Source organism: Equus przewalskii, chromosome 8 (genome assembly GCF_037783145.1).
Source record: "Equus przewalskii isolate Varuska chromosome 8, EquPr2, whole genome shotgun sequence".
Lineage (NCBI taxonomy): Eukaryota > Metazoa > Chordata > Mammalia > Perissodactyla > Equidae > Equus > Equus przewalskii.
In genome coordinates this window covers 63,638,812-63,666,590 of record NC_091838.1, presented here as the reverse complement: position 1 = coordinate 63,666,590, position 27,779 = coordinate 63,638,812, and the positions used below count along the sequence as shown (strand labels likewise).

The 27,779-nt window shown below is 38.7% G+C and overlaps 2 protein-coding genes across 3 annotated transcripts in view; one reads left to right on the top strand and one right to left on the bottom strand.

Moving 5' to 3' along the window:
• Positions 1–27,779, bottom strand: part of COLEC10 (collectin subfamily member 10) — a 432,349-nt gene that overhangs the window by 149,720 nt on the left and 254,850 nt on the right. The gene's annotated exons all lie outside the window — the stretch shown is intronic.
• On the top strand, positions 50–27,450 carry TNFRSF11B (TNF receptor superfamily member 11b). The gene is made up of 5 exons (XM_008514726.2): positions 50–577; positions 18,386–18,755; positions 22,399–22,590; positions 24,266–24,490; positions 26,232–27,450. The coding sequence occupies exons 1-5, from the start codon at positions 548–550 to the stop codon at positions 26,618–26,620; spliced, it is 1,206 nt and encodes a 401-aa protein (XP_008512948.2). The 5' UTR covers positions 50–547; the 3' UTR covers positions 26,621–27,450.

Sequence of the window (27,779 nt, the reverse complement as noted above, 5' to 3'; positions counted from 1 at the left end):
CAGAGAAGGGGGCAGAGGGGTATAAAGTGTCCGGGACGCACTCCAAGCTGCGCCCGGACGCTCAGGGTGGAGGAGCCGGGCGCAGCGGCTGCCCAGCGTGCGCCCAGCCCTCCCACCGCCGGTCGCGGCTGCCAGGAGGCCGGCCGCTGGCGGGAAGGGGCCGGGAAACCTCAGAGCCGCGCGGAGACAGAAGCCGCCTTGTTCCGCAGCCCAGTTGCTTTTTTTTTTTTCCCCTCCCATGGGCCAGACATCCTCGCCCCACCCCCCAAGTCCCCACCTCTCCTGGCGATTCTTGCCTCCCTGGCATTGAAAGCGTTAACCCCGGAGCATTTCTCACCCCCCACCGCTCCCGCCCAAGGTTCCTAAAAAAGAAAGGTGCAAAGTTTGGTCCAGATAGGGAATGAATGATCAAAGCCAAGCCGATACTTCCTGTTGCCCGGACGCTATATATAACGTGATGAGTGCACGGGCTGCGGAGACGCACCGTAGCGCTCGCCCAGCCGCCGCGCCGCCGCCTCCGAGCGCCTGAGGTTTCCCGGGGACCACAATGAACAAGCTGCTGTGCTGCGCGCTCGTGGTAAGTCCCTGGCCCCGGGTCGTCGGCGCTGGTGCCCCGGGCGTCTGGGGAGGCTGCCTGCTCGCCGCTCTCCGGACCTCCCCGCGGCTTCATGGCGACAAAGCTCAATTTACTCGCTCTTCCAGGAAAGATTTGAGGTCACGTTGGAACAGGAGATCTCTTTCAAGCTAATTGTGCTTCTCCTAGGGTATCCCTTTACACTGGAAAGTTTGTGCTGGGTTTCTGCAGAAGAGAGAGGCGCTCTAGACCTTTTTTGTTGGAATGATTTTTATTCGTTTTATTTACTGCCTCTCTTCATCTCAGATTATTAACACTCTCATGTAGTTCATACCATCTTTGCTTAGTTAACTTGGATATAATTATTATTAGCAATAAAGTGGTCCCTTAGATTCAGAGTAAGTTGGGAGGAGATATCAGTCTTCTTAAAATTATTATAATTAGAATAAAATTTGGATGTAGTGCGTATATGATACATCATTAGGCTCATTCCCAACTTAAGCAAATGTTATGGGAAATTTTGAATAATTAACACCAGAGAAGAGATCATACACACAAACACACACACTTGTTAACTGTGTAATTTAACTTCTTGATAAAATTTTATTATTAAAGTGGGTTATTCCAGTTCTTAACTTCAATATACTGTGGAAAATATTGGTGGGTTAATGTTAATTATGTTCTAAAATATAATCAAATAGTTGAAGTTCAGCACTAAATAGGCTGAGTTATTTTTAACATATTATTTGGAAGAAAAAGGAAACAGTGACTTCGCTTAGCTTTTTTATTTAGTTTTTTGACCAAGTTATTAAGATTTGTATGTAGATTATTCTATTGCCAATGACTTGTTTCCTTTATGTCACTAGAGTGTGGAATACCTTGAGGTATGAGTCAAACATTCACAAAAGGATAGGAAAACCCATATTTAAGCCACATATGTGTTTTGAACGTGTTGGAGTAAATGCTTGAATTTCAATGCCCAACCCACAAATGGTGAATAGAAGATTTCCTAGCCAGGAGGTCTTCCAGTTAGTTCTCAGGATACACAAGCGTAAATAGGTAAATAAATAGCAAAGTCACTAAAGAAAAGGTGGATTGGGCAGGAGTCCACACATAAGTATACTGATCTTATCTACCATTACATATATATAAATAACATATAAAATAACTCCACCAATATGGATACTAGGAAGAACTTTCTAAAAAGTAAACTTTATTAAAACATAACCCAGAGAATTGCACAAATCCTAAGTGCCTAATGAAGTTTCTTGAAGTGAACACTTGTGAGCTAACACTCAGATCAAGAAATACTACATTCCCAGCACCCCAGCATCTTCCAGGGCTCACTTGCTATGACTACTATGTCCATAGCCAGAGTAATCAATATTCTGACTTCTAACACCATGGATGAGTTTTGCTTGTATTTAGACTTTATATAAATGCACTTTTTGCACTTTTCTGTGTCTAGTTACTTTCACTTAAGCTTCTTTTGTGAGATCATCTTCACTGTTGGATGTACCATAGTTCGTCCATTTTCATTGCTGTATGGTACTCCATTCTCTACATATGCCACAATTGATTTAATCATTCTCAAGTTTGGCTAGTATAAATAATTTTGCTATTAATATGGGGACACTTTATTCTTCCTCATCCTTTGTATTCTGTCAAAGACTTAAAATCTGTCAAAGATTTATTATCTGAGACTTTTAAATTTCCGGATTTCTGCTAAATAATGTATGTACCTAATAACAAGTGCTCCTAAATAATAAACAGACAATGTTTTGATATGTGGTCTATATAGGGAGGTAGATATGTGTGTAGATAACTAATTGTGGATGACAGCATTATCAAAGGAGAAGATTTTATATGTGTCTTGAACATAGTAAACACTCAAATAGGAAAGATTTCTCTTTCCCTTTCTATGATTTCTGAGATTGACTTTATTTTATAAATGATTGGAGATGGACACTTTGTACTTAGACACAAAGAGTCCCAATGCTCTTTTGTAAATACTAAGGTGCAGTTCCAGGAACTGGAAGCATTACAGGTATTCGTCCTTTGTATGAGGCATCCCGCTGGGTACTGGGACAGAGTGGAAAACAAGATGGACCCCATTCTTGTCCTCATGGACCTCACGGCCTGATGAAGAAGGCAGATATTGGATAAGTGATTGTTTGTATAATGAGAGTAACAAAGGGGAGCACTGGGCGTCTGGGAATATAAAAGGTTCTGCCCTCCGGGCCCTTATAAAGGAAGCTGCAGTGTGGTAGTTATCAGTTGGACCAAAATTCAAATTCCAGTACCACCACTTACTTGAAAAATGACCACGGCCAAGTGGTCTCTTTTGAGTTTTAGTTTTCTCTTCTATAAAATAGAGATAATGATACGGTCTCATGCAAGATAACTACATAAAGTTCCTGCTGCATGTTAACGCTAGCTTCTAGCATTATGCTCGCAGATAACTGTAGGACAATCCAGAACCAAGTGAATTATGTAAACAAAGTGCTGATGATGCTCGAAGGAGGGAGAGATGGCCACTGACTATTACCTTGAAGGAGGAGTAGAAGGTTTCATCATTGGACCTAAAATCAAGGTGTCCTGGAGCTAAGAAGTGGGAGAAGGTAAAATTCTGTGGCAAAGTGGACTTCTAGACTCTTTTTCTGACAGCAGAGGATATGCTGGTGGGCAAGCAGTGAGGGGGTGTCATCGTTAATACTAATGCCACAGTCATGGGCTTTCTGGAATGCTGACTAATGTAGTTAAGCAGAGACCTGCCCTGCAAGGTGAAGAAGTCACACCACCACGTCATTTCTTTCCTGGTTGCCCGGGAGACTCCAGATACACTGAGAACATCCTGTTCTAGGCCCAAATTTTGACTGGCGGCTGAAACTTCCCATCATAGAGTGCCAGAACCGTCCATTGGCCTTCTCAAAGCTAAGCTCTGAATTAATGTTATGATACTATGACTTGGGGTGGGGGTGGGGGTGAAGAAGCGGGAATAGCAGATGTTTCTTCTTAAGAAAACTCCCTGTCATGTCTGTCTTCCTTTAGGATTCTCTTTCTGACTTTTTGTTGTTTTGTTGTTTATTTTGGTTTCCCTCCTCTCCCTCAGTGCTTGCGTGTATGTATTTGTCTAGCCTTTTTGTTTGCTTATTTATTTATTTTAATAGAATAATGACTCTAGTTTCTAAGAGAATCTGACATGTACTCAGTCCAGAACAGTCCTGATCCCTCTTCCTTGCAACCTTCCCCGCCTCTGTCACCTAGCAACCTTCAGCACCGTTCCTAATGTCAATCTGGTCTCTAACTTTACTCCTTAGGCTAACACCACAGTTGTCAAATTCCATTGGTTAAGGAAGAAAGCATTCTGTGCCAGATGTTTTATCCACTTAGTTCTGGAAGGAGAGCTAAGGCAGTGTCTATCAAAAGGGCACTAAACACACAAATTTTCCTGCTTTCCTATCCTCCGATTTGTCTGCTGGGTTTTTCTCTCAGCAACCCTCAGCCCTGCTGCCTGCATGTTCCCTTTTCAAGAAAGCTTTCTGTGAAGAGCATTATTTCCTTTAGCATCTCGTTAACCCATAGCATTTCCTTTAGCCTCAGTTTCTCCTTTGTAGCCAAAAAAAGAGGACTGGGAAATATATTGAAGAGAAAGAGTAATCTTCTTATAAAAAATTTATGGTTGTGTTATTCAAAGCCTTGACCAATGATGCTTGGCTGCCCCTTATGTGTTGCTACTATGGAACAGAGATGCCCAAATTATCAGTGTGTTTGTATGTTTTACGCATCAGACTTCTTCCATGCACTTTTATAATAAATCCCTTGTTACAACTCCCTTGCTCTTCTTAAATGAAAATTAGAGTACATACATTTTACCTACACACCTAATTTTTAAAAATCAATGTACTGGCATAACTATACCATAAAGGAGAAACGAAAGGAAAGGAATTTACAATAAAATAAGCTTCACCAGAAGACTTAACAAGGTCATGATATCTTAGCATCTTTATGTAAAATTGCCATGAACAGTCTGCTAGGAACAAAGACGGGAACACGTGGGTCCCATTTGGGTTCAAAACCATGATAGGGGTTGGCTTTGATTTTTGGAAATGGTGAGCAAATCTGGCTAACGTTTTTTAAAAAAGCAAAGTATAATATTCTATCAAATTTTATGTTGTTAAATTCCTGGAAATTCACTATGTATAAAAGTCATGCAAAAACCACTCTGTGTAGCTATAAAGTGGAGTTAGGATATATTAGGTTTGTCTACTTAGATCACTTATATCAGTTGTGACCAAGACATTTGAAAAGTGTGCGTGACATGAGATTATTCTTGATCATTCAGGACATCTTGCAGCACACAGTCATTGTGACAAGAGGAATCCACCACAAATTTCCAGAGCTTCTAGAGGATAGCATCACCCTGGTGGTAGACAAAGTATGAGTTCTTTGCAAACATAGATTTTCATCTTACTCACATTTGTAGCCCCCAGGTCTCCCCAATGCCTGACATTAAATGTGTGTTTGCTGAGTCAAAGGACCTATGGTGAGATTTGCTAGAGTGTTGTATAGTCTACCAGTAGTTTCCATGAATGTTCCAACAGGATGTGGCTCACTGCCAGAGGTTTAACATTCTAATGGTGGTTTTATTATATCAAAATATAATACCCTACCCACCTGATGAATATTTTAAAGATTCTTTTGTACAATTTTATTATAATGGTTCATATCAATACCTTCATGAAGGCTCGTTCTTAAGCGAGCAACAAAAATGAACCAGATTCATAGAATTGACTGTTGGAGGCTTTACCTAAGCTCAGCTGAACCCAGTTTCTGACCTTCCCATCTGGTTGGTTTGGGCATCAAGTGTCCTCTTTTGGTTTGATAAATTTTATAGTTTGTAAAATATGCCAGTGGAGATGTCGAGTAGACATTTAGATTCAACAAAAGTTTGGTGGGCAGGAACCTGGGCTGGAGATAAAAAATCTAGGTCATCAGTGTAGAGTGAGCTTTTAAAACCCTAAGGAAGGATGATTTCACACAGCAAGAGAGGAGAGAGGGAAGCAGCCCAGAGCACATTTCTGATACTGATGGTCTGGTAAACAAAATGCAAATATGAACAGTAATAGCAGCCGTGTTTAGAAAAGAAAACAAAAATCAAAATAAAACTTAGCAACCCACAATAGCAGGAACTAGTGAATCGGAAATCCTAGCAACATCTGTAAACTATCTATGCAAGAAGAAAGAGTGAGGTATAGCCAACTTGAAATAGATACAAGGACAGTATTTTTATGTGACATGTAATTAGTTTTTGGAACTCACTACCACAGAATATTTTGGGGTAACTAGCATAGAAAGTCTAAAAAAGGAATCCTTTTAGACAGTTGTAAGGGATAAAAATAGTGTTACAACCATTAGGTAAGAAGCTGTGTGGGACCCGCTCCCTCTGACATTTACCTGGCCTCTCTAAATTAATGTTCTAAAGGCCAGGACAGTCTACAGACACACTAAAATGGTTTCTCCCAACTACAAGGTGACATAACTTCCCAGGTGCTTGGGTAGATTTTTTTCACCCCCAATTTCTCAGAAGCACCTGAATCAGCCAGACCATAAATGGATAGAGGATGCAGGAGGAAATGAAATGGCATTCCTGGAGCCCTTCTAAAAAAGTAATGTGCTCCTAATAGCCTTGATTTGTTACTTTCTTATTGTGATTTCTTGAAAGTTCATCTCTCTAAAATTATAGTTTTAATACTGTGAAAACATTGTTTAATTTCCTTGAAGCATCTTCCATTAAAAAAAAAAAAAGAGTAGCCTTAGGATTTTCAGTTCAATTTAGTCTGTACCTTGGAAGCATTTTCTATAAAAGCCTCTTAAATGATCAACTGTAAAATAGGTGTCAAGATGAATTTAGGTTTAAAACAAGACAGCAATTCATCTAAGCTTTGTGACTGCCTTTGGTAAATTGAATTTTCTTCTCTGGTCTTTGATCCAAAAACCTCAATTCCTTTGCCATGTCATGTTACTTTCTTGTTCAAAAAAACTATTTCTTTTGTTCTTAGAAAATATGGATACCAGGAGCCTAATCTTTAGAAAGCTCCCCCCACCATCAGTTGGCACCAACAGCGCTCATGAATTAAACGTAATTTAGGAATTCAGTTGTGGGTTATGGTGGCAGTAAGTCCTCTGCAAAAGCAGACAAGAGGCAAGGGGTCTAATTTCTCAGTTTTGCCTTAGACTCTGGGGTCCAGTCAGTGACTCCACTTCTCTGAGTCTTACTCTAATTATCTGTAACATAGGGCTGTTGGGCTAGGTGATGTGTTGGAAAATCTGCTTTAGTTTTTAGTTTTTGTCATTTAAAAATGAATTAAAAAAGATTTATATACCATTTACTATTCCAAATGTGCAAAAATTAAATGGACTTATTTACCTATGAAAAAATTATCCTAAAGGAATGTTTATAAAAAGTCTATTTTGTTGCAGTTGTCAAAGTTTCTTCTTTTCAACTGATTTCATGTGTAAGAAATTGTAAGTCAATGGGATCCCAAGAGGAAGCAGCTGTTGAAATGTCACCTACTTTTAAGTAGTGAGACTTACTTGTTTTAGGATCACAGATTCTTCTTTTAAATCAAAAACTCTTTTTCTCATCCTGAAACAAGGCCTTCTTGTCTTTAACTAGTATGGGTAAGAAGTGCGTATTTTTCATATTCCATTTAGTTAGAAGCCAGGTCCAAGACGTTCCCTCAGGACTTACTAAAGAGATATAATTATGGTCACTTGCAATCTCCTTAGACTCATTGAACAGAATTTTCTTTGAATTTGTATTCACAAGGAAGTAGTTGACAACTGCACACGGCTCTTTGGAATAAATGTCAAACCTTCGGGCAGAATAAGCATGATAATGGGTAGGGTGGCATGACTATTAAATATTATACTTGAATACTACACTAGACTAATCGACGGAAACCTCTGCTCCCACACTCTCTGTTCCCTGTCTCTTCTTTTAATATTCAGTAAAAAGAAAAAAAATTCAATTAGATTGTGCTAAAATAAAGGTCATCTAGAAATGTGAGTGATGTTTATTGACTGAGGATGTAGTTGTTAACACTGCTTGTAAATTGTTCTCAATTCTCCTCCCTTCCAGAAACATGGTAAGATTATACTTCCCAGCCTCCGTCTAGTGAGGAAGGGGGGCAGAGAAGGTGAATAGTTGTGGCCAATGACTTGTGAGTTAAATGATAGGTTACTTCCAAATTAAAACACTTAATTATCAATAAATGATCCCCCCAACTTTTTTTTCTTTTTCCCTCCTCCACAACAAACCAGCCATGTTCCAGATATTAGCTGCTGCATCATCCTAGGCCCTGGACAGAGGACAAAGCCAACAGCCTTCAGTGGACTCACTAGGGACTGTAGCATTAGTGAGCAATAAACCTTTGTTATTTTTAAGCCACTGAGATTGTGAAATTGATAATAATTAGCACAGCATAAAACCCAGAAGTCCTGAGTGATACAGCAGCCAAACCCTGGTTATATCTCTGGTCATTGAGGGGCAGTAACTGCAAAGAGCGTTTAAAAATCACAGATGACCAAAATCTGTGATTTTAGATTATCGATTTAATCTCCTTCTTCATCAAAAGTATTGTTAAAGGATTCATGAGGAAAGACCTCTTCTTTATTCTGCTGAAAATTCAAAATTTAGGGAACTGAGATTACATAAAAGCTTAGCTGGGCTGCAAAATGGGAAGGTCAACAGATACTTAACAGTAGACTCTAAATCAAGCACCCTATTCTTTGAGAGTAAGCAATCAGGGATCAGGTTTTTCTCTTCATCACTTCCAGTGGACCCTTCCTTTGTAGGGTTTCATTTGTCTTCATCTTTCATCAGAACAATTTCTACCCACTTAAGCTAAGCTAAAAGGAGGAAACCATAAAACAGAAAGACACTAATCATTCTTAGAATCTGTATTGTTAATGAAAGCCACCCCTAATATTTCACTTAACTTTTCACAAAACTCCTTGTGACGCAGAGATGAGTATCTGTTTTACAGAAGAGGAAGAAGTTCAGAGCAGTAATTTTCCCTAAGGTTACCTAGCTGAGAAGTTCTTTATACCCTATAGGAGCTTATATCTAGTAGCTGAGTCCAGTGAAAAATATCCATAAATCAGAGCAAAGCCTCTGTGGGTACCTTCAACCCAGAGAACTCTGCTGGGGTTAAGAATGCCCCAGGATGGGGCTCAGGAGGGTCAAACCCTTGGCAAATTGATGCCAATGTATTTTCATCCTTTTTTCAGCTCTCCCTGCAGCTCTAGGGGGTCACCATGTTTTTATCTGTTGAAATTAAATGCCCTGGCCTCCTTACTCGACATGAGTTCTAAGCCCAGAATCATTAGGAAACAGAGCGTGTGGCAAACACTTATGCTTTAGTACCTTATTAGAAAGTGCAAGTACAATCCTGGGGAAGCAAGAGTGAGTGAAAGAAGAGTAAGGCAGAAAAGGAAGGAGAGCAAATTGAAGGGGGTCCTTTACGGAGAAGCTACTGCTTAGTATAAAGTGCAACTGATTGCTTAATCTCACAGGCCCATCTTCCAGAGAGGCTGTGGGCACAGCTGCATTTCAGGACAGGAAAGGGAGAAGAATTTATTCACCAAGGTAGATGGATGGATGAATGGATGGACAGATAGATAGGGAGATGGATAGATAGATGGATTAGATGGATACATAAAAGATCTTATTGAATTTTACATTGTATTGTAATTGATCATTTATATGCCTATCTCTTTCATAAGACAAGTCCCCAGAGGAAGAGTCAGTTGTTAAGGCTTAGATTCAGACAGGATTGGATTTGAATCCCAGCTCGAATGTGCACTAGCTCCGTGACCTTTGACAAGTCACTCAACTTCTCTGAGACTCAATTTCTTCATCTATAAAATGGGGATAATCCTATCTCCTCATAGGTGGTTGAAGGGAATGGATGATAATAGCATGTGAAGAAAAGGCTTAGTATAGAGTCTACAATATAATAATATTATAACATAAGCTGTTCTTATTCACCATCTCACCCGGGGCTTCTAGTATGATGTTTCCCATGTTGTAGGCACACAGTAAATGTCTACATATTTAACTCAGATGCTGTTTTATTCTGTTTCTAGCTCTAGTTTCTATTCCATTTCATAACCACCATGGCTTTTCTTTTCTAACTTTCTCTCACTAGCTGCCCTTAACTATATATTGACTGGGCTTCAATCCAGGTCATTAGCAACCAAAAGAGATTCATAAGATGGTGTAAGCAATGTATTATCTTCGAAGAAAAGCACTGTAGAAATAAAATGGAATTTAAAAATTGGGCACTAGGGGTGAAGTGGTGTACCTACAACATGACTAATAATAATGTACAACTGTAATTTCACAAGGATGTTAACTTTTATAACCTTAATAAAAAAAAATTAATGTTCAGAAATGTCAACATACTAAAATGTAGTGCCGATTCTTAGCCCAAATGCAAGGAACTGTAGCTGGGAAACTTTGAGGTAGTGGTGCTGTCCTTGTGTTTGTCAAGTGGGCCCTAATGGACATAATTATAAGGAAAATTGCAACCAGCCCTTCTGTTGGGTTGAAGTTTTCAGAATTGATGTTATGTCTCAAATCTGGTGGTTAATAGAAACCCAAGAGAAGAAATATTAAAATCTGGGAGCCAACATATGAGAGATTTCTACGTATCTTCCTTGGAAAGTTTGAAGTGTTTACCTGTATTGCAAGTTCTTTTTTCTCAGAGACTTTTTTCATTTATTTGTTAATGTATCAAATGTTAATTGTCAGTAAAACTCCTCTGAAGCAGCAAAAGCATCATAAGCAATCTGCCCTGACAATTCTGGTTAATTCCAAACGTCAACAAGGTACCGCTAATTCATTTAAAAGCCTTTGAACAACTAAAGGAAACTTCTGAAGGGAACAAAAAAGTCACATTTAAAGTTACATTTTACCCAGAGACAGTTCTTCAGCCCCAAGGGAAGCAAAATAGTGTAGAAGTTGGCCCACTGATTCATCTAATAAATCATAATTGCTTGTGTTTCCTTTCCCCTCTTTGCCTAGCAAAAGCTGTTGGCAGCAAATCGGTTCTGTAGAGATGAACACATTTAATTCATTTGCTCTGACTTCCTTACCTAGAGACATAATCCTCAGCCAAAAAACTTGCTATTGTGCAAATTATTAAGCCATGGTAGACCCTCAGGGGGGGACCTGGCAGCAGTCGATAAACCTTTCTCAAATGAACTACCTGTTTCTTTCACACCTTCACCTCTAAAATGGAAGCTAAATATGAATGGAACAATATGCAAAATGCCATGCAAGATGAAAGACACTTTAGAAGAATCTTCCTTTAGGCAAATTCTGTCATCACTATCGTTTTATAGGTGAGAAAATTACAGATTTTGTGCTTGTCCTTGCAAATTTCTTCTTTACATGGTAGATATTTATCTGCATCTATGTAGTCACCAGTAATCCTAGTTACACATAGTAGGTATTCAATATATCTATTGAATTGCATAAAATTAAATTATATATATTGGATAGTTGATATGTATAAGACATCATGGTAAGCATTTAAGGGTTATGGGGACAAATACTTTTCTATCTGGATCCTCTAGGCAAACCCATGGAACTGTCTTGAAACAATCTGACCTAGACCATGAAAATGATACCATTTAGGAAGATACTGAAAACTTGATTTTAAAACAAGTTAGAGACGCTTTTTCTGGAAACAATTAAGAACAGGGTAGATAATCAACTTATGGCGCATTTTAGGTATATTACAGAGCAAGAAACTTCAAAATGTCACCAAAAATGAGTCTGATTCAAAATGTACACCTCCTGTGTAATTAGCATATGTGATAATCACTTTACTTGTCTGGAACTTTATTCTTTACCAAGTTTATTTATGTCCCTTTGCTTATGTGAAATATGGCAATTGTACAGGGATAGATAAAATAAGGATTATTCTCATTTTAGAGGTAAGATGGTGGCCAAGGGTTACTAAGCTGGTGGTCGAACCAACTTTGGAACCCTAGTATACAGGTTCCCAGCTGAAAGTGCTCTTGTTAATTCACGTTGATCTAATTGCCAAGCTGTACGCTTTTTAGAACTTACTATTCATTATCCATTTAGTGCTCTTCTTGAAACTTTCTGTGATAGCCCTACTTTTTTTACCTTTTCTTTTTCATCTCATTTTGCAAGTATTTATGTCTCAAAGGTTAGCATTTTAATCTCTTTTTACTTGTATGCAATATCCTTGGGTAATTCCATCCAACCTTTCTGCTTCTAGAGCCATTTATGTGCTCATAACCCTGAAAGCTGTATCTTTGGCTACATTTCTGGGCTGAATTCCCAATATGTATATCAAGTTGTCTACTAGACATCATCACCTAAGTCTCATAGTTGGAAGATGTTCTAGACTAAATTCACTGTCTTTCTTCATAACTGTCTCCTCCTCCTGCTGTCAGTAATAAATGGCAACACCACCTACCTAACAGTTGGAATTCATGGACATGTTCTTCACTTGCTCTTCCTAGTAACCCCTCCCCATGCAATCAGCCAACATATCGTATCGTTCCTCTCCTCCATTACCAGTGTCTAACTTCATCCTCTCATCTTTTCTGACTTGTTTCTCTATTGAGTCTTGTCTTGATCCCCTTTCTCCTCTCTTCTGCCTCCATTTGTTTTGCAGTGATTTATGAGTATTTTACATCAGGCTTGGCTTTTAGGTGAAGGTTCTTATGAAACAGGAACATTAACTTATCCAACTCCATCACTTAGCAGTATTTCCAGATCATAGTAGTTGTTTCAATAAGTGTTTGCTGAATGAATGAATTAAGGAATAGAGGAAAAAGAGAAGGAGCTACTACATTGTAAGACTACAGAAAATCAAAGAAACTAACTTTCATAGGAAAATAGTTTTTTTTAATAAGCTTTATAGTTTACTCTACAAGAGATCTTTAGGAAATTCGCCATGTATATATCCTGAATGTTTCCTTTCTTGGCTAAGATGAACTGTAAAACGGCCTGGTTTCCAAACTGACCAGAAGTTTAGCTAACTCTGGATATTCCTCAAATAGTTCTCTGCGGCAAAGATCATGACGAGGGATCACAAAAGGAACTCCCAAACCAAGTAGTTATTTCAAGCTTTGCGTGGGCTCCTTTTAATGAATTTTCCATAAACGGAAACCCACTGGGTCACTCATGGTTCTGCATACCAGAGAGCAAGCCTATTAGTATGGGATTGGCTGCATTGCATAATGCAAAAATAAACTTGCCAGAGGAAATGTATTCTTCTTTTGTCCTTTAAGGAAGAAGCGTACACCAGGAGAATGCTGTAGTCAAATCACGTATCATCTGAGAAATTTCCACTGCAATAGCTCTGGACAAGAGCTAGTCTTAGGGGCCGGCACTGTGGCGTAGTGGTTAAGTTCAGCATGCTATGCTTCAGTGGCCCTGGTTAGCGGGTTCAGATCCTGAGCTCAAACATACACCATTTTTCAGCCATGCTGAGGTGACAACCCATGTACCAAATAGAGGAAGATTGGCACAAGTGTTAGCTCAGGGCGAATCTTCCTGAGCAAAAGAAAAGAAAAAAAAGAGCTTGTCTTAGCACAAAGAAAGAAAAGCCAACATTGGTTCATCTGGGCTTTGGGAAGGCTTTGGTTGATCTAACTTTTGTGATGTCTTGAGTCTGAATGAAAAGTTAGCACTTTAGGGCTTACTTTTAGACCATGCATAAAGGCTTTAGCATAAGTGAGAGTATTTGATATTTATCAAATATTTAACAAATATGTTAAAGGATTTGGCCAAAAAATAGTATTCTATGGCACATGCTCTGGGTTTGAACTCCGCGTCCACTAATTAGTGTGACCTGGGACAGTTAATTTCTTATTCCAAGACTCATTTTTGTAGCCAATGGAAACTTAATGATGATAATGGTAAAACATCCCAAAGTAGGTACAAACCAAAATATTATAAAGATTATTTTTTAGTCCACTGCCTGGCACAGAGTAGGAATTAATTTGTGTATGTTAGAACAGAATAGACAAAATGGATTCCATCTTCATATTGCCTATTTTTGCTGCCTGCACATAACATTACCATGTCATTATACTTCTTAAGTATGGGGAATTTTTATTAGAAATTTTATGTTTGGGACTATGAGTTAGGTGATTAATTGAAAAATCAGTTAAAGCATTTAATAATAAGAATTATAAATATATACCTTAAATATTTTATTTTGGCCTAAAACATTTAAATAAACACTCATGCACCTGTATTTTGAGATCTGGTCAAGGCCTTTCTTGGAATCTGTGTTTTCTAACTGGAGTCCCATGCTGTCTTTCTTACAAAGCTGTTATCTATAATGTTTTGCCCATCCATTTCAGTTTTGGAATTTAAAGACTTTTATGAAACAAATTGATTATACAATCGTTCTAGATGTTTTCCCCATTTTGTTTTTACAAATGTCTCAGCTACTCCAAATTCTATGGTAGGGTTTTTGTATTTTGGGTTTTGTTGGCTCATCTTTATCAAGTTGTCCCCAAAGCATTCAATTTACTTTTCACAGAAAATATAATTCTTTTTTTCACACCCATGTTTATTGGCTCACATAATGTTTAATTGGATTACCAAACTATAGTTACAACTACAGTATATATGATACATATATACAACAAGCATAAACAGATTCAGCAGCAAACATACAACTGACTTTTGTTAAGCAGGCAACTCCACTGGTAAGAGCTGATAGGAGAGGGCATCTAGAGGAGAAGGCATAATTGAGAATTCAAGGTCCTGGGGCATCAGCTGGTTTTACAGAGGGAATGGAAGGCATGGTTGAATCTGGAAAGTGGAGATTGGTGAAGAGAATTCTGCATTAAAAACGGGTTTCACAAGTAAAATAGTGGACCAAGGAAGTAGGAAGGAAGTTAAGAGCAAGACATTTATTTTCAAGTTCATTGGCTAATTAAACGCTGTCAAACTACAGAATTTTACAATGGTAGAGCTAGAAAAGGCTTTACAGAACAACTATTTCAACCCACTCACCACCTTCACCCACAACCATCATCTGCTAACATTTGATGAGGAAAGATGGTTGGGTTTGAAATAGAAAATTCTTTAACGTTGCCCAACATTAAAAATGGAAGGTAAGGAGAAGAACAAAGCTATTAGAGGTGGAGCCTTAACTGTCCTTTCAAGAAAAGAGGCCTGGGGGATTCAGGAAGATTTCCTGGACTGGTGGGAAGTGCTGGGTTGGAAGGCTTTTGGATTCTCTTCAAGCACAAGAGGTCTACATCAAAGGATGGACAGATTGGGAATGGGAGGAGGAAGAAAGAAAAAATGAAGAGAAAATTCCATTTAATTTTTCTTTAAAAGTCAAGCTTAAAACACCAAAAACAGAGTGGCTTCTTCTATAGAAAGCACTTTATGCTCTGCAGACATACCTATACGCCTGTCCTGGTTTCTCCAGATGTTCATCAGTGGTTATGCATCTCACACAGAAATTTATTTTTGAACTCTTATTAGGTTTTAATTATTATCAGCTGGCAAAGGAGATAGCGCCAATGTTAAGATGATCTGTCCTCCTATGGCATCTTTTTCATTGCTTTTCCAGGAAATGGAGAAGAAAGTAAGAGAGAAAACTGTGATAAAGAGCTCTGTTAACCTTGCCCATCCTCTATCCAGTAACTGGTTCCAGAAATTCTGTGCAGGAATTGGGGCTAACCAAAAATTGAGACCTAAACATCCAATTTTGGCCACACAGAGTTCTGTCTTTTTACCAAAGTGGAAAATTTTCAAATAAAACACCAAGGCTCAGTGGAACTTGTTGAAAACAAGTCTGCAGATTCTCAAGGCTTTCCGCTTTTTAAAAATATATATGATAATTCCATGCAGTGGCCTTAGGGAAATAACCTTCACTAATATAATTGCTCTCTAATCCTTAAGTCAACCTTATTTATTTTTTTCTCTGTGGATTCCTTTCACCTCCACTTCCCTGTATTTTGAAGAAATGGCAACTCATTTCCAAAACATGGTTTCAGAAAACCAACAGTGTCATGTCCAATTGCCTAGAAAAATACAAATTGCATCAGCATTCTTGGTCAGATCTTGTATTTGTGTGGCTCCTTCTAGTGAGGAACAGAAGCACCATCTGTGGGGTTTTCCCATCCCATCCTCATCACTTCTTGGTAAGGGAGAAAAGAGTCAGCTGATGAATAAATGGGCACAACTGAACCACACTGAAATGGGAAAGGGGGAAAGATGGGAAGTTGGGCTATGGGGAGTCTCAGGTCTGCTAACTCTACCAGGATGGGACTCACTCAGCAGTACCACACGAGACAAAGGTATCCCTCTGCACCCCTGAGCTAGGCCTCTTGAAAGCAACAGAACCCTCAAAAGTGGCTTTTCAGGGAATCAAAAGTTAACAACAAGAGAAAAAAGCATTTCTCGTTACTTTCATGTGGCTTTGCAAATTGCGTCAGGAAAACTTCATTCCTTAGCATGGAAGATTTTAGAAATATTTGAGCCAATTTACACAAGGGGCCTTGAAAGATGTAGCGTAATATATTTAAATGACCAGGTATCACCAAAGTCATTTCAATCTTGCTTTGTTTCCTTCAAAACATTGATCGTTATTTGTAATTATCTATTTTTTTTACTTCTCTGCTTTCTTCCTCCTCACTAGACTGAACAACTTGAAGTCAAGGACCTTTCTTGCATACCACCATAAGTTAAGTTCCTTCTACAGTGCCTGGTGCCCATTGGGTGCTCAATACATGTGTGTTGATTGAATAAATAGATTCTCTGTATTTCTGAAAGATCCAGACCAAACCAGAGCTTTTGCCCACTATTGGCCCATTTCTTTCTGCCTAATGTCGACTCACTCCAACTGAGCCAATAAAAAGCCCCAGGGAAATTCAAGGACATACTTTCCCCAGAAACCCTTAGGTCATGAGAAGAGACCTTCGAAAGAGCCCTGACTTTGCACTGTATCCTACTGTTTGTTGCTTAGGAGTCCTTTACATCCCAGCACTCTGAAAATCGCTCTCGCTTAAAATCTCTTTGGCCCTAGGTGAGAGATTTTGTTCTTTTCTTCTGGTTTATCAGCTCCTATTAGGTCCAGTCAGCCCTGACACTTGTCATGTTCCAATGAGAAATGAATGAAGTTACTTAGATTAAAATGCCCAAATGCTTATGAAGAAGGCCATTCTTTACCTTTGTCACTCCTAATTCAAAAGGGAGCGCTGTTTCCCTAGCTTGGTATGCTTTTCCCAGGTCAAGGGGTTTCTGTGAGATTTCCTGAGTTCTGCAAAGAAGAGAGTTTGGAAAAAATTATTGTGTTTGGCCTGCCACCTCCCCGAAGCCTGAAAATAGTCAGTGTTGATCCTTGTACCAAAAACAAACAATAAAAACCAAACAAACCACCCCCTACACACAAACAACGCTGTGTCTTCCGAATGTGTGTTTCTTGTAAGTAGTACGAAGAACTACTTCAGTGTTCCCTTGAGACCTTTTGAGATCTAGAATACAAGATTGAATACCCTGTTGGAGCTGCCCTCCTGAGCAGCACCCTTGTCCTTGAAATCTTCTTTCTCCTGCTGCAGACATCTTTCTGTCATTATGTGTGGAAACTTCTGAACCCCTTCCTGCTCCCTGAAGTTTTTCCCAATTAACCTGAAGAGAGGTGGTCATTTAATATTGCACCGTATGATGTCTCTGAATGAAATAGCCATCTTAAAATTCTAGGAATTTTCCAGTGGATTGCAAACTCCATGGGGACAGGCATCATGTCTTACTTACCAGTATATTCCTGGTAGGCATTCAATGCATATCTGTGGCATGAATGAATGAATGATCAGAATGACTGTTGATGTAATTGCCAACTCTTCACTATATGTGTGAAATCATTATGTCTTAGAATGGGAAAACTAAGAGAGAGATATCATCTAGTCCTAAATATGGCTATTTGACCATCCCATTTAAAGATTGTAATCTCTCCACCTTCCTCTCCATGTTTCCAATCTCTTTTACTTGCTCATTTTTCACCACACTTACCTTCTAACATATAGTTTATCTGCAATTTGTTACTTATTTTCTTACTCCTCCAATTGGATTGTAAACTTCACAAGAGCAGGGTTTCTTGACTGTTTTATTCACAGCTGTATCCCAATTACAAGGAACAGAGCCTGGCACATATTAAGGGTTCAATAACTATTGTCAAGTGAACAAATGAAAGAAGAATCATCGAGGATGGACTCCACACCTCGGAATCACTTCAGGAGGATTCTAAATCCCCAGCCCCAACTCCACACCCGTGGAGTCAGAATGGTTGGGGATGCGAATCCCAGGAATCTCCATTTTATGAAGGAGTCTAGGTGACTCTGGTATAGCTGTTCTGAGAACCACTCATTCATCCAACTCAGTAATCTAGAGATAATCTGAAGCCCAAAGAGATAAAGCATCATTCAGGCCACATGGGTTATTTAGCGGTGCATCTAAGTATAATAATATCTATTCTGATGAGCTTTCCACTCCAGTCATCTGTGAACCAGATTTACTTAACATGTTTGCTGCCATTGCCTTCTTAGTCTTTGAGATTAAGCAACTAGAGGCAAGAATTAGGGCTTCTAAATTTACTTTATGGTATAGCTCAATAGGCAGGAAGAGAATGAGGCTTCAGGTCGCAAAGGACTTTTGTGTCTAACGATGCCTTTGCACAGAAGAACCACCCTGTTTCCATGGTAACACGCCACTATTTTCCTTTCTCTTCCTAGTTCCTGGATCTCTCCATTAAATGGACCACCCAGGAAACCTTTCCTCCAAAGTACCTTCATTATGACCCAGAAACCTCTCGTCAGCTGATGTGTGACAAATGTCCTCCTGGCACCTTCCTAAAACAGCACTGTACAGCAAGGCGGAAGACAGTGTGTGCCCCTTGTCCTGACCACTACTACACAGACACCTGGCACAGCAGTGACGAGTGTCTGTACTGCACCCCGGTGTGCAAAGAGCTGCAGTATGTCAAGCAGGAGTGCAGTCGCACCCACAACCGCGTGTGCGAATGTGAGGAAGGGCGCTACCTTGAGCTTGAGTTCTGCTTGAAGCACCGGAGCTGTCCCCCTGGATTCGGGGTGCTGCAAGTTGGTACGTATCAGCGCTCAACGTCTGGCGAAATTAATTAGGCTCATACAAAGTCAGGCAGTACTGAAAGTTTAAGGGAACACTTTTGTCTTCATGACATTACAGGATAGCAAATTGCAAAGGTAATGGAACCTACTAGGTAAGTACTATGTGTCTGGATTGCTGCCAAAGGACCATTTCTCAGAGGAATTCTTTGCCACCACGGAGCAATTCAGTGACAAATCTCAAATAAAGCAAATGGCTCTCTAATGGGATGCATGATGGATTGCTCCGTTTTAAAGGGACACGCTCTGAGTTGCAATGTTTATAGTTAATATATCCCTCAATGTGTCACGTCAGCATGGACAGCTTCAAACTGCAGTGCTTTTTGACAGACATCAGAAATGTTAATGGATACCAAGAGACTAATTATGTTGATATTAATGAGGCTCTGGAGTGCTCACAATGAGAAGTTATAATTAATTATGTAAAAAATGAGAATGGTTGGGGAAATGCATTTCATTATTAAAAATGAAGCTAGTTCTCCCTTTGGCATGGGAGTTGAGTATCTGGGAGCATAGACTGCAGCAGCACCTCTTCAATGAGCCTATTCTTTATCTTAGACAAAACACATTGTTAAGCCAAGAGTGAGTACCTGTCTATAAACAAAGTACTTTCTCTTTTTTGCGTTTTGAACAGATAGGTTAAAGCCAGTGGGCATTGAATCGTTTAAAGCTGCAACCCGCATTTTTTTCTACCACATTCATGAAGCTTCAATGTAGTCTGTATCCTCTTGTGGCTTCGGAAAATTAAGAGTATTCACTTACTTTGCTGGAGGAAGTAGTAATCAGTACAGATTCTGATTCCTCAGTTTGAAGCAGTGTTTCTCAGCTTCAGCGCTATTGACATTTTGGCTGGATAATTCTTTTTGTGGCCAGCTGTCCTGTGCATTGCAGAGTGTTTAGCGGCATCTCTGGTCTCTAGCCAAAACATGCCAATAGCACTCCTCCTCCAGTTGTGACAACCAAAAATGTCTCCAGACATTGCCAAATGTCCCCTGGATGACAAAATCACCCATGGTGGAGAGCTACTGGTTTAGAGGGTGCTAATTGTTTGTAACTATTTTAACTTTCAGAAGTTGTGTTATACAGGGTCTAAATTACGAGACGACAAATACTATAAGTTTAAAGGCATACAAAGGAAATATATTCAAAAATTGAAGTCTATTAAGTTTCCTAAATTGTGAATCTTATAAAATTAATCACAGAAGGTGGAAATTGCATGTGTCCCTAAAAATGTCCCTCATAGATGTATTTGAGGGAGAAATTGGTGACACTTCCTAGCTTTTATTGGATGGTACTTTGGGATTCTAGTCCTAAGCCAAGTAGTAGTGGGGCAAAGTCCACCCAACAAAAACAAATTCATTTAATTCAATTCTGTATGTTGTATATGTAGAAAAATTAGTTAAGCAGGAACTATGCAGGTTGGAAACTAGAAAGTTTTGAAAAATAATGGAAATAGCAAGGATGTTTCTCCCATAAGAATGAAAATCTGTCTGTAGAATGAATTAAGCAGGCAGCCAGAAGACTTAGGACAAAGGTACACATTTTATTCTGTGCTGCCACCACGGGGCTTATTTACCTCTCCCTCCCTAAAAACCCACAGAGTAGTTTCTCATGGAAAATAAGAGGTTTCCAGCCCAAAGAAAAGGAAGGCCTATGCGGTGTTATTCTAAAAAGCATTTAATAATCATTCCTTTTTGTTGTTGAGGTCAGATTGTTTCCTCTTGATATTTTACTTACTTCATTCTATTTGTCAGTCCTATGATGCCAATGTCATTACTTCTGGCTCACATGGTGACATGCTCACTTGTAAGGCAGAACTCCTCTCATCATTATGATATTTCACATTTTGCCTGCCAGGTGGTACTTTTTATGTTTCCCCTGATACTAATAAGGCAATATCATTTACTTAGGCAGAGAAATCTTTTTTTTTAAGTTCTATCAACTGTGAAACAGGGAAGTCCTCTTTAGAAAGGTCATTATGTAAAGCCTCCAAATATATTAAGAAGCTTTACTTCTGTCATTCTTCGATTCCTTTTGGTAAAGAACTGCAAAGGCTAAATTACCTGAAAGACTGTCTCGTGCCTGTGACTTTCTCATTAGGATGCGTGAGAAGACCCCACCCACCAGTGTGTATCTGAAGGACAAGATTTCTCTTTGTGAAGTTCTCTTTCCAGAACAGGTGGCAGTTGGTAAAGGGAGACAAGTCCACTTATTCCCAAAATATTAGTAATGAACAAATACTGTGGAATACCCCCCTAAATACCTCTGCTTATCTTGTAGAATTCGGTGTGGAGTTGGATCCCATTTAAGGAGAGGGGGATAGTAAGAAAGTACTTAAAAAAATAGACCTCTTTGTAAGGTGGTTCCTAAGATGTTGTCACTGCAACACTAGAAATGGCATATAATATGTGAAAGTATCGGGCCTGTCGTTTCCCCCCTCTTCTTTTTTTCTTCCAACCTTTTGTCATTTTTCTGTTCAATGCACCATCAATTCCCTTAGAAGACACAAGAGTTGAAAGTAGAACCAAATCATTTTGCTCTTTTTTCCCCTCTGGTTTTGATACAATGAGTTGGGAGGTTTGAATTTTTAATAAATGAAGTTTATTAACTTTCTGTAGCTTTCATTTGTCCCTTTTGTATTTGTTATCTTGCATAAGCCAGAACTGGCCTGTAAATGCTGTATTTGAATATTGAAGTCTAAATCTGTTCAACCAGCTTACACTAGATGGAGGTATTTTCATATGCAAATATACTGTGATCTATGCTCTATCCACGAATAGAGTCAACAGTTTGAAGGTATTTATTTTTAATAGCATCCTTAGTTGTTGACTGGTTCAAGTTTTCCTACCAATGATTTCTCCAAATTTATCAAGTATCTTTCCACCATGAAATAAAACGTCCTGCAGTCACCCTTCCTTGAAATTTTAACGACTGTGCTCTTTTAAAACTCAACAGTTTAAGCAAACGGTATATCATCTTCCATTTACTATGGAACTTAAACTGCAGCTTACCCTTCTGAGTCAGTGGCTAACTTTATTGCCACCTTCAAAAGTTTATTATAATGTTGTAAATTTTTACTTCTCAAGGTTAGCACACTTATGAGTTGTTTCACAATTAGGCTTCAGGAAAGAGAGAACTTCAGTAGGAACTGATTGGAATTTAACGATGCAGCACACCATGGGTACTGATCTCCAAGAGTGATAGGACAGCAGTTACACAGCAGTTATCTTCGTGATTTTCCAAGAATAACTGTGGGAAGAATATGGTTGACAGCAAGACCTTACTGACACTTCAGCCCAGGCAGGACTAATGAACAGCCTACCCTTCTTTCCTTTCCTCTCACGTTTTGTGAATGTTTTGTAGGTAACAGCAGAACAAATTTGTGTTTGTATTACAAGGAGTGGAGCCTGCCTAAGGGGCTAACTGTAGACGTTTTGTTCTCTCTGTCTAATGAAGTGAAAAATGAAAATGGCTGAAGTTTTGTGCACCGTTATAGTAGCAGTAAAAACCGAGTGAAAAGTCTTTGCAAAACTGTGTTAAGAGTGTATTTGTCATGAAAGTCTTTGGGAAGAAGGTGCTAACTTGCTTGGTATTTTCTGTAGGAACCCCGGAGCGAAATACAGTTTGCAAAAGATGTCCAGATGGATTCTTCTCGAATGAGACGTCATCTAAAGCACCCTGTAGAAAACACACAAATTGCAGTGCATTTGGTCTCCTTCTAACTCAGAAAGGAAATTCAACGCATGACAATATATGTTCTGGAAGCAGTGAATCAACTCAGAAATGTGGAATAGGTAATTATATCTCAAGCTATCAGCCTTTGTACCACCTCTGAGTTGAATACAAGACCCTCTGGCCATCTTCTTAGTCAAACCCATCTTTTCCCTTTCTTGAATTTTAACCAACTAAGACTATTCTCTGCATATTGTTGCTAAAGCCACGACTCAAAATCCTTGAAAAAGTCCTCATCCTCTCACAGATCACACTCCCAAGCCTGACTTTCTCCCTTTTACACTTAAATCAAATCTTTCCTATGGGGAAAGGGGGGGTTGGAAAGATTATATCTGAGGCCAAATTATCAAAGTCCAAAGTGTAGAATGTTTTTAGTTATGCATTTGTATCACTTTAAAGAATATTTATAGTATTAGCCAAAGTATAAATTGGCAACTAAGAAGCATAGTGACATAAACTGATGACAAGTTAGAAATGCAAAACTGACTTTGTTACCTATGGTATTACTGCATCTACTAAGTGCCAAGTTCCTCTGGTTGTCTTAAACTCTTTATTCAAGAAGAGTCGCTAGCTCCAAGCTCAAGTTATCTGAATGCATCCCATGTTGGCAGTGACCCTAATCAGGTTGGTGTCCTCACCCTGTCACTCCTACCCCTAGAGTAATCTCAGACCTTCTACCAAGGATTTACCACACCAAGGATGATCTGTATTTTAGCATGTAACAAAGCAAAGTCATGAACCAGCTTGACTCTCCCCAAACATCTTTTTGTACAACAGACAGTATATGAAGCAGAGTAATGTGGGTTGGGAGATTTAAGATTCCAACCCAGTTCCAACATTTTTTCACCATGTAATCGAAATCTTAGAAAAATCATTTAGCCTTTCTGCTTTCTTATCTAAAAAATGGAATGAGGGATGGTATAGTGAGAGGAGTGACTTCTGACTTTAACATTTTCTTTACTTAATTCATTTTTAACTTTGTTTTTATCATTCACTGAGGACTTACTATATGCCAAGTATTTTGCTATAAAGACTTTAATATTTACAAAAACATTGTGAAGGTTGCTCAAGTTCACTATAGGCAATGAATGGCAGAGCCAGGATTCACACCCAGTCCTGATGAATCTGAAGACAAATTCTTAATCCCTGGGATATGCCAACCTATGCAGACACTCAGGCCATTGTACCTCTTTTCCAAATGACATGTTTTTTGTATGTGATTATTTTACCACTTAATGTATGCTTATATGTCTATATCCATCCTTGTTCCCAAAGGTAAACTTTGTGTTTGTATATGTGCAAAAAATAATATACCATTCCAGATTACTTTTTAAGCTCCTTTAAAGGCAATGATTATTTGTTTTGACACTGATCTTGAAGTATACTGTGAGCACTAGGTAAATCCTTAGCAGAATATTAACATTTATATTAAATCATAGAATTTTTGCTGTAATTTATAGCAATATTACATTCTTATTAGACATTTATTAACCTTTCCTCCAAAAATTCCCCTTAAAGAACTATTAGAAAGAACATAAGTCCAGTTGGGTTGGCAGTCTACCACTAAGACCAACCAACAGACTAAACCAGACCAAAATTTATTCAAACTTTGCCTCTTAGCATATTATATCTTGGAAAACTCAATTATGTTGGTTTTTTAATTTTGGTTTTTGTCCAATAGACTTCCACGAATGCAGTTGTTGAGTAAATCTTCTTGGTTTTCCCACCTTCCTTTAGATGTCACCCTGTGTGAGGAGGCATTCTTCAGGTTTGCTGTTCCTACCAAGTTTACCCCTAATTGGCTCAGCATCCTGGTAGACAGTTTGCCTGGCACCAAAGTAAATGCAGAGAGCATAGAGAGGATCAAACGGCGACACAGTTCACAAGAGCAAACTTTCCAGCTGCTCAAGTTATGGAAACATCAAAACAAAGACCAAGATATGGTCAAGAAGATCATTCAAGGTATGGCAACCTGAAATAAACAAGTTGATCAAAAATTAAAGACACTTATTTATCACAGAACAGGAAACAAGACTATGTATCTGTTTAGTTGTGTGGGTGATATTTTCCTTTTGGAATTATTGTTGGACTGAAAAGCTTTTGCCAAGTGATAGTGTAGACGCTATTCCTAGAGCAGTCATGCAAGGTTTTATTCTCACCTCCTCCACTCCTCCCCACCAATTTCTTTTTAAAGTGTATTGAACACTCTACAAGAAGAGCCAATACATTTCAAATACAGGACTGGACCTCAGGAATCCACCTCTAAATCCCGTAGCAGTTTTATGAGTGTCCTCTCTGGCCTACCTAGAAGTTCTTTAACCACTTTGGATCCTAACCTTGCATTTCCACTGAGAAACTCTGTTGTATTTATTTGGCAGTTCTCTCCAGAGAGCCTCTAAGTGTCTTACAGATATCCTCTCATTAATCCTCACAACACAGCCTATTTTAAAATTACCATTTTAATAGCATATGTTGTGAGGATTACTGAGATAAGCCCTGTAAAGTGTTCAGGCTTCTTGGAGAAAAGGGCTAGTTAAAACCAAGTAGTCTCATATTTCAAAGGTTTATAAAGAATCTTCTTTAGAAACTATGGGTGAGCGTGTGTGTGTGTTATTATGGGAGAGAAGCCAAAGGGGAGAAGTAAGTTTCATCCAGTGTGGACTGTAAGCTTTAGGATATACGGTGGAAAGAGTTCTGACTTCATTTAGCAATGGGAGGACATGTCAGAAACAATGAAGGAGGGTTTGTATAATTAAGCAGACAGTGTCAGTGAGAAATCCATTCTGCTCTTCACTTGAAGTTAAATGACTGAGGAGTTCTACACTACTCTAAAAGCCTCAACCATCTGAAACCAAGGCAACAGATTTTGGGAGATTAACATCTTTGACAGCTGAATGCTTTCACTTGTGCAAAGAGTAAACTTTTCTTCTGTTTTTGGCAAACAACACGTATTCTTTGAAAGTGTAATTAGCCCCGAAGCAAAAAGAAAGGGAAGTAGAGAATCAGAGACTGTTAGAATCAGAAGGAACCAAATCCCTATTTTATAAATGAAGACATTTCAGCCCAGAAAGATGAACTGACTTGCCTTAGGGCTCACAGATACTAAATGACTCACGTCATTAACAAAAACGTTAGTTACTCCCTCTTGCGTTTATGTCCTAGCTCATTACTGAAATATTCTCTAGGCTGCGTGTATCCTCGCATTCTTTGGCCTCATATTATTGGGTTTTCAGATCTCCTCCTCCGTGGTGGTAATCCTCTGGCGCTATTTGTTAAAGTCTAGTTGCTAACTCTTTTCAAATAGCACATATGTCAGATATCAACTAATGAAATTTATAAAATAACTAACTTGATTTCTTTGTTTTTCTGAAATATTATGGTTTTAATTTCTCAAACTTTTCTTAGAAAACTTGGAGTGATGTGTCTGTAATTTTCTACTGTTAATTTTCAAAATTATGGCTTTTCACAAAGTTTTATTGGATGCCTAGAATATATAAAGCATATTATCCTTTTATAACGCAAAATAATATTATCTCAGTTCTCAGAAATAACTGGCATAACTTAAGCTCTCCAAAGAAAGGAAAAGGTTATCCTTAAAATAAAGTTATGAAACTCTGGGAGCACCCTTTGCCTCAGGGTAGTTTTCTGGTGGCACTAGAATATCCACGATGTGAACGTCTCTTTGGGCTTTTGCTTTATGCAGATATAGACCTCTGTGAAAGCAGCGTGCAGCGGCACATCGGGCATGCAAACCTCACCTTCGAGCAGCTTCGCCGCTTGATGGAAAGCTTGCCGGGGAAGAAAGTCACAACAGAAGACATTGAGAAAACAGTGAAGGCATGCAAATCCAGTGAGCAGATCCTGAAGCTGCTCAGCCTGTGGAGAATAAAAAATGGCGACCAAGACACCCTGAAGGGCCTAATGCACGCACTAAAGCACTTGAAGACGTACCACTTTCCCAAAACTGTCACCCAGAGTCTGAAGAAGATCATCAGATTCCTTCACAGCTTCACGATGTACAGATTGTATCAGAAGCTCTTTTTAGAAATGATAGGGAACCAAGTCCAATCAGTAAAAATAAGCTGCTTATAACCGGAAATGGTCATTGGGCTATTTCCTCACGATGGACCAGATCCGATGGATGAATAAACTGTTTCTCAGGCACTTGAGCGGGTACAAAGATTTCTTTCTCATCACAAAGGACTGGATTTGGCCACAGGGCAGGAAAAGAAACTATGCTGTGGAGAAAGAACATCTCCCCCCCAAAGTTCAATAAACCCCGAATAGTTTATCCAACTGACAGATCTGGTCCAATATCTACTGACTATATTTTCCCTTATTACTGCTTGCAGTAATTCAACTGGAACTAAGAAACTAGACTCCATTGTGCCTTGCTAAATATGGGAATGTCCAATTTAAATAGCTTTGAGATTTCAGCTGTGCTAGAGGCTTTTATTAGAAAGCCATATTTTTTTTTCTGTAAAAGTTACTAATATATCTGTAACACTATTATAGTATTTGCTATTTATATTCATTTAGATATAAGGTTTGTACATATTATCATCCTAAAGGGAAATTGTGTAAGACTTAATATTAGAAAGAAAAAAATATATATTCTGTTTATTATTATGACAAATGAAAGAGAGAAAATATATTTTTTAATGGAAAGTGTGTAGCATTTCTTAATAGCTACTGCCATTCTTCCTGTGTGGAGTGTTTTTGTAATATAATTTTACCTGTATAAGCTGTAATATCATTTCATAGAAAATGCATTATTTAGTCAATTGTTTAATGTTGGAAAGTGTATGAAATATAAATTATCTGAATATTAGATGCTCTGAGAAATTGAATGTACCTTATTTAAAAGATTTTATGTTTTTACTATATAGATAACATCATTAAAGTTTTCAAATTATTTTTCATTGCTTTTCCTCTTGCTTTTATTTGAATGGGACATTAATGAATCTGAGCTTTGACAATTTTCCCTCTTCTTTTATCATCAGGACCATCTGGGAATTGTTAAAAATGCAGATTCCTAGATGAATTTATTGAGAAACTTTGGGGAGGAGGGCAGTAACTTGCATTTTTAACAAGTTCCAACGTTATTCTTTTTTTTTTTTTCTGCTGAGGAAGATTTGCCCTGAGCTAACATCTGTTGCCAATCTCCCTCTTTTTTTGCTGAGGAAGATTCGCTCTGAGCTAACATCTGTACCAGTCTTCCTCTGTTTTGTATGTGGGTCATTGCCACAGC